Consider the following 7,269-nt stretch of genomic DNA (forward strand, 5'->3'; position numbering starts at 1 on the left):
GGCAGGTTTGCGGGGTTTGGGCTGCCCCTCTCCCTGCCCTGTAACAGTACCAGACAGATGCGGCGGTGGCCAGCGCTGCACACATCACTGTGCGCGCTCATCTGCCCCTCTGAATCACAGCTGCTTCCTCCCTGGTCTCAGAACCCAGGGGAAGGACGCTCCTCACTCTTCTTTAAACCATCCCGCGTTCTCTCTCTTCTGAATGTAGGGAGATGCTTTGCAAAGTAAATGGTGGTGGTGGTTGTGGCACAAAGGTCAAAGCAATGTGTGCACAGGACTCATGGTCCCCTGCCCCTCGGCGTTCAGACTCCTGTGGGGCCTTGAGCAGGGATTTGGGGCTCCTGGTGCTGAGCCTGACCCCAAGTGGGTGTCCCAGATCCATGTAAGGGAGGCACCGTTTAGGGTTGTTACCGTCAGGGAAATCTCCTGGAGCCAGGAGCGAAAAGGGTGCTCAGATCCTATTGATTTCACAGGCTCTACAGCAAAGTGTGTCCAGAGTGAGGACAAAAGCAGGTGGTTCACCCTCAGGGAATTTGAAGTTGAAGGAGGTCGGGCAGCATCCAAGAAATGGCGAGTGAGTGTGCGCTTTGAAGAGTGGACCCTGGGACAACTGATTAAGGTGAGTATTCTAGGGACACAAGTTAAGGACTAAGCATCACAACTCACCAACTCCAAGCTTTAGCAGACTTGCTGGGTCTCCACTTAACCATCGGACCCCGCCCCCGCCCAGGTCACTGCTGACAGGGTCACTGACATCCTGCCCATGCTTATCTGGCTCATGTTACAGTTTAATCCTCTAAGTGCATGAACACTTATCCTTATGAAGGTAGGACAGGAAATTGTGGCCCTGACTCTGCCACAAATAATCGCCACTGTGCAACTAGGTCACAGGAAAATAATTTACATTAGGGGGAGGGCCTTAGACTTTCAGGATCAGTGTTTAAAGTAACATAGTACAATTCTGTATCTGAATAAAATACAGCAGTAGGGGTGTTTTACAGTATGGAATATTTCCACAGTATTTCTTTTGATAGTCATCAGCAATATACTCTAGAGCAAATGTCAGTAAATTGCATTTTTAAAAATCATCATTCCTGGGCCACCCCTGGTGGCGCAGGCAGTTGAGCCCCACGCTGTGAAGCTGTCGCAGCCTCTGCAGTGCTGGTTGGATCCCGCTGGCCGGTGAGGGTCCCACATGCTGCGGCAGACCTCTCCTGCCTCGCCCACTGCTCCCCTCAGCAGTGTATTTCTTCAGTCTGCCTGTTCTGTTCCCCGCTCTGTCTCTGGTGAATCCTCTTACCCTCCCGCGCATCTGGCCTGTACCCCAGTTCTTGTATAAATAAATAAATAAATCTTTAAAAACATCATCATTCCTTATATCAGCCCCCAGATGTAGTAAAGACAAGGACCCAGTCTCTGTCACAGATGAACCCCTTCTTTCTATCTCTTTCTAGAATGCTCCAGAATGCCCTTCTCTGTGTGACACTAATGCTAAAGAAAAGGTCTTTGCTCAGCAGGCATCTATAGAGACATGTCTAGAGCATGCAGATTGAGGTACACATGTAAGGTGTGAGCCCCAGTTCCTAAGCAGGAGGAAGTTTCCCATTCATAACCACAGACCACTTGCACAGAGATGCCAGAAAACAGCAGTGGTGGCAGAGAAGGAGGGAAGGTCTTTTCTTACCCTGAGGCTGAGGACAGCAGCAGAGAGAGTCTGCCCTGAGGCTGTAAAGAACAATGTTCCCTAGGAGAGAGGCATCTGCTCTGAAGGGGTGCGGGGAGATGCTGCCCCACAATGATCAGGAAGTTGTAGGTAACAGGCTACGCACCTGGGTGAAGGGACTGCAGAGGCCTCGGGGCCAAGGCAGGAGTCCACACTCCACCTTTAGCATTGGGGTGAGGAGGGGGAACAGGGAGGGTTTGAGTTTGGGACAAAGTGACAATAGTTGAAATAATCCTTCAGAGGTATTAGTGCATTAGAAGAGTATTTAGAAGTATCACTATGATCATAGGATGCCAAAGGGATTGGGGGTGGAGTCTGAAGCAAGCTTGGGAACAAGCCAGGGGAACCTCAAGTGACCTCTCTGCCCTTCCGCTGCTATCCCTCCACTCCAGGGACAATCCCTCAGGTCCTCTCAAACTCATTATATTGCCTCCTGTATTAAAGGTATAAAGACAAGCTACAGGAAGGAGCAGGTATAGATCAGGTTGTAAAGGGAAACCTGGCAAGGCTTTATAAGGAGAGAAGAGAGAGGCTGCAGGCTTAAAGGGGACTTTAAAATAAGTCAGGGGCCTCCCCGGTGGCGCAGCGGTTGAGCGCTGGGTTGCGAAGCTGCCCGCAGCCTCTGCAGCGCCGGTTCGATTCCCGGCTGCTCCCTGGCCACCATAGGAGGGTCCCACATGGTGCGCAGACCTCTCCTGCCGCCCGCTGCTCCCCTCAGCAGTGTACTTCGGTCCTTCTGCCTGCTCTGCTCCCCGCTCTGGCTCTGGTGAATTCTCTCACCCTCCCGCGCTTCTGACTGTACCCAGTGCATGTATAAACGAAACAAACGAACAAACAAACAAATAAATAAAACATACCTCTATAAAAAAAAGAAAAAAAAATTTAAAAATAAATAAATAAATAAATAAAATAAAATAAGTCAGAATACCAGAGAGCAGAATGTTCCAGATTTGGAGAGGGAGTTTCTTTTCTATGAAGGTGTTATCAGACAGGGAGAGGGGCAGCCCAAACCCCGCAAACCTGCCTATTCTAAATGGGTTCTGCCATCCGCCGCATCAACACAAAACATATGAGACTTTAATGGGAAGGAACTTTAATACAATTAGGAAACAATGCAGGAAAGCAAAGAACATAGTTTCTAAATCAAGCACCCAATGTTACCCGTCCCCTCGTGGGTAAAACTCTATCCATATGGGATCGGCCCAGAGCAAGGCCCCAAAGCCTGCCACAAGTCTAAAGCATCTTCCAGTGGGGACCCACAGAAAAGGGTCAGAAACAACCAGACAAGCCCAGAAGGAATAGAGCAAAATCAAAATCAAGATAAAAGCTGCCATTGTCACCTCCCCACGGGTCTCACCCACATCTATGTCACCCTGTCCACGACCAAAAGACAAGCGCAGTTTCTTCAAGTGTCTCTAGGCTCCATGCACCTCCTCCAGGTCTCCTGGCTCCACCCTGCTTCCTTTCTCAGTCTCTTCTTCTGCTTCCCTCTTCCTGCTCAGCTCCACCCTCCCTTGGGTGGGGCAGGGAACCTCCCCCTTTCCTGGGGACCACCCTGTTACAATGGCACCTTGAATTTGTGTCGGCCATGGGACACACCAGGGAGGCCTTTGGAAAGAGCAAGCTCATCAAGTAGAACAAAGGCCCATCACAGCATTGACGTTGTTTCTCTTTCAGGAAAATTGTCTACCAAACCCACCAAGAAGAAGAAGAAAACAGGTAATTATAACATGGCCTTCTGTCAATGTCATCTATCATATGTTGATTTTCCATCTCTCTGGCCTTAACTTATGGCTTCTAAATTCATCAATCATAATGCAATTTGATCTTATAATAAGGTGCTTTTACATTTGCTGCTCAAACATCATAGTGTGTGAGACTAGGACTTCACTAACAGTCCGGACTAACACTTGAGTTAGAAGTGGGGATGATCCTTAAAAATAAATGAGACAGAGCTAACTTTATATGTTTGTTTTAGATAAAGATATGGACAATAGTATCTTCAAATTAAACAGAAAAGTCAGGGGTGGGGTGGAAAAGCGTGACTGTGTAAGCCCCAAACAGCACCTCTAACCATTCTTGTCTTTACTACACTAACTGTTATCTCATAGATTTTGGGGGGTTCTACCTTTAATGATATAAGAATGGAGCAAAAGTTGCTGCACAGAGAATCTGAATAGATACTTCTCCAAAGACAGGCAGGTGCCAAGAGACATGGAAAGATGTTCTTCATCTCTTATAACAAGGGAAATCAAAAACAACAAAAAGCTTTCACCCCACACCTGTGAGAATGGCAAATGACACCCAGTATTATTCTGGTAACCAAAAGATAAGAAACAAGTGTTGAAGAAGATGTTGGGAATGTAAATTGGTACAGCCATCAAGGAAAGAAAAATGGAGATGCCCCCCAAAAAATTAAAATATAGACAATTCAGTTATCCCATCTCTAGGTATTTACCTGAAAAATACAAAGGCACTAATTTCCCATGTTTCCTGTAGCATGATTCATGATAGTCAAGAACAGGAAACAATTTAAGTGTCTATAAACAGTGAATGGATAAGGAAGATGTGAGGTATATATATATATATATATATGTTTCACCATGGAATATTACTCAACTGTACAAAAAAATATCAAATCCTGCCATTTGCAATACCATGGATGGATCTAGAGGATACTGATTATGTTTGGTGAAATAAGTCAGACAAGGAAGGCAAACACCATAAGAGTTCATCCATATGTGATAAACAGAGAAGCTAAAAAATGAATGAACTAAATAAAACAAAAGTAAACTTTTAGACTGTGAGTCCAATGCGTGCTCAGCAGAAGGAAAGGGGAAAAGGAGGTCTTACAGGGCAGGGAGAGGGGCAGCCCAAACCCCGCAAACCTGCCTGCTCTACATGGGTTCTGCCATCCGCCGCATCAACACAAAACATGTGAGACTTTACTGGGAAGGAACTTTAATATAATTAGGAAACAATACAGGAAAGGCAAAGAGTCTAGTTTCTAAATGAAGCACCCAAAGTCACCCGTCCCCTCATGGGTAAAACCCCATCCATATGGGATTGGCCCAGAGCAAGGCCCCAAGGCCTGCCACAAGTCCAAAGCATCTTCCAGTGGGGACCCACAGAAAAGGGTCAGAAACAACCAGACAAGCCCCGAAGGAAAAGAGCAAAATCAACATCAAGATAAAAGCTGCCATTGTCACCTCCCCACCAGTCTCACCCACATCTGTGTCACCCAGTCCACGACCAAAAGGCAAGCACAGCTTCTTCACGTGTCTCTAGGCTCCATGCGTCTCCTCCAGGTCTCCTTCTTGCTCTCCATCCTGCTTCCTTCCTCAGTCTCCTCTGCAGCTTCTTTCCCTGCTCAGCTCCACCCTCCCTTGGGTGGGGCAGGGAATCTGGAACCTCCCCCTTTCCTGGGGACCACATGTTACAGAGTGAGTAAGTGGATGAAAGAGTCCACGGAACGGGGAAAGATGGACTTGGCTTTTAGTGGGGACTTAATGTAGTGTATACACATGCTGGCTTTTTAATAATGCACACCTGAGGGCCTCCCCGGTGGCGCAGCAGTTGAACGCTGGGTTGCGAGGCTGCCCACAGCCTCTGCAGCGCTGGTTCGATCCCCGGACACTGGGCGAGGGTCCCACATGGCGCGCAGACCTCTCCTGCCGCCCGCTGCTCCCCTCAGCAGTGTACTTTGTCAGTCTACCTGCTCTGCTCTCCCCTCTGGCTCTGGTGAATTCTCTCACCCTCCCATGCCTCTGACTGTACTTCTTTTCTCTACACACATGCACACACTCACACACACACAAGCACTGACTCTCACATCAAGTCCTTCCCAAAGGGGTCCTTCTTTATGGGGACTTGCATATCCTTTAGGAGGAGACACCATAGAGAACAGAGTGTTTGGGAGGCAGGTGTGCCCTGTGGGAGAGGCTGCTTGACCCAGAAAACCCTTCCCTTGACGGGGAGTCCCTTTGTCACCCCAGAGGGTACTGCAGACCTCAGTTCCATCTTTGAAGGCAAATTCTCAAACTAGAAGGTAGAGGGCATGGGGTGGTGGTTTCCATGCTGTGTGGCTTCCACAGAAGGCCAAGAGGTAGCTGATACCGTCCACAGCATCTCCGAGGCTGGGCGTGAGAGCGAGCCTGTGTGGTAAGGACTCTTCCATTTTCCTCATCTCTGACATAGGAGATCTTGGCCGTCTCCCCCACGCCAGCAAGTTGTGTCTTCACAAAGCTGGTTTCTGAGGCTACAGTCTCTACTCACTTTATTAGCGTAACCAGGTACCACACCCGCTGGGTTTTGTGGAGAAACATGTCATGTGATCTGTTTATTAAGACAAACATCTCTACCCTGTCCTAGGGTGTGAAGGGTGACTCAGTCTGAGGTAATCAGTTGGGTCGACTATCTCTTGCCCTTCCTCATGGGCCTCCTTCCGATCCCAAGCCCTTCATCTCAGAGGGGACTTAGGCTCAAGAAAATGGGTTACAGGGACATCTCCGAATTTTACTCCATCTTTTTAAAATTCTCAATAAATCACACTTCAGTGAGTCCATTTAGATCATGCAGGGAAGAGAAATTAGATACTGTACTCCTAAGTCAAGTTTGGCCAGCAGAATATTACATTTTTCAGATCATATATAGTTCATCCTTTTTGTTGTCATGACCTCATCAGATCTGTCTTCACAGAGAAAACTTCCAGTGAAACACTCAGCCTGAACCTGAAATCTCTGCTCAGTGTTGTTCCTTAGTATTCTTCGGAGTCACTTTGGCACGAGCATTTTGGTGCTGTGGCCAAGCCCAGGCCATGTGTCTAGAGTTGCAGCACGTTGACCTCCCGGACTCACTGATCCTCTGGGATCTACTTTATCTCCCCTCAGGCAGAAAACAGAAACATATGTGAGGTGTGCCGTGGACCTGGACTGCTCTTCTGCTGTGACACTTGCCCAAGGTCCTTTCACCAGAAATGCCACATCCAGCAAACAGACTCCAGCGGGTGGGTGAGACTTTCTTGCTCTTCCTTCTTATGCTGCAGCTCTTCCCGCCGTGCACGCTTGGCCTGCAAAGTCTCAGCCTCGGTCTGTGTCTCAGTGTGGAGGGAGCAGGTGCTTAAGCATCAGGATCAAGAAACATGGTCCAGAGCTGTTTCTCGGTGCTGGCAGGAGCCGCGTCCCAGGAAGCGAAATCTCTACTAGTCATATTAGGTGCAACAGAAAGAGGAGTCACCACCTTCCTGCTTGGTTTCCAGACCCACATTCTTTGATGAGGGATGACACCAGAATCAACTGCAAGTTTAAAGCATATGTGACCTGCTGAACATCACAAAACTGAAAAAGGTGGGGCAGTGACAACCTTCAGAAGGTCATCCCCACAGCTTGTGTCTGCCCCTACAAGCACAGTGCACCCCTCCTCGTAAGGGGAAGAACCCAATGTGATCTGCCTGCTCCCACCAGTTCCCAGGGAATGAGGCCAACTCCAGGGTTCAACAATCCACACCCCCTACAGCTTAGAAATCTGCAGAGGCAGAGGATAGACCC

The 7,269-nt window shown here is 48.4% G+C and overlaps 1 protein-coding gene across 1 annotated transcript in view; it reads left to right on the plus strand.

The window, feature by feature from the left end:
* LOC311167106 (nuclear body protein SP140-like protein) overlaps positions 1-6,927 on the plus strand; it is a gene marked incomplete at both ends in the record, with an annotated part of 36,878 nt that extends 29,951 nt beyond the window's left edge. Inside the window, 2 exons of the mRNA XM_084227920.1 lie at positions 474-619; positions 6,613-6,927. Coding sequence (XP_084084046.1) covers positions 474-619; positions 6,613-6,927 — 461 coding nt within the window. The remainder of the gene's footprint in view (positions 1-473; positions 620-6,612) is intronic.
* Between the last annotated feature and the right edge of the window lie 342 nt (positions 6,928-7,269).

The sequence above is a fragment of the Talpa europaea genome (assembly GCF_964194135.1).
Source record: "Talpa europaea genome assembly, chromosome: 1".
Taxonomy (NCBI): Eukaryota; Metazoa; Chordata; class Mammalia; order Eulipotyphla; family Talpidae; genus Talpa; species Talpa europaea.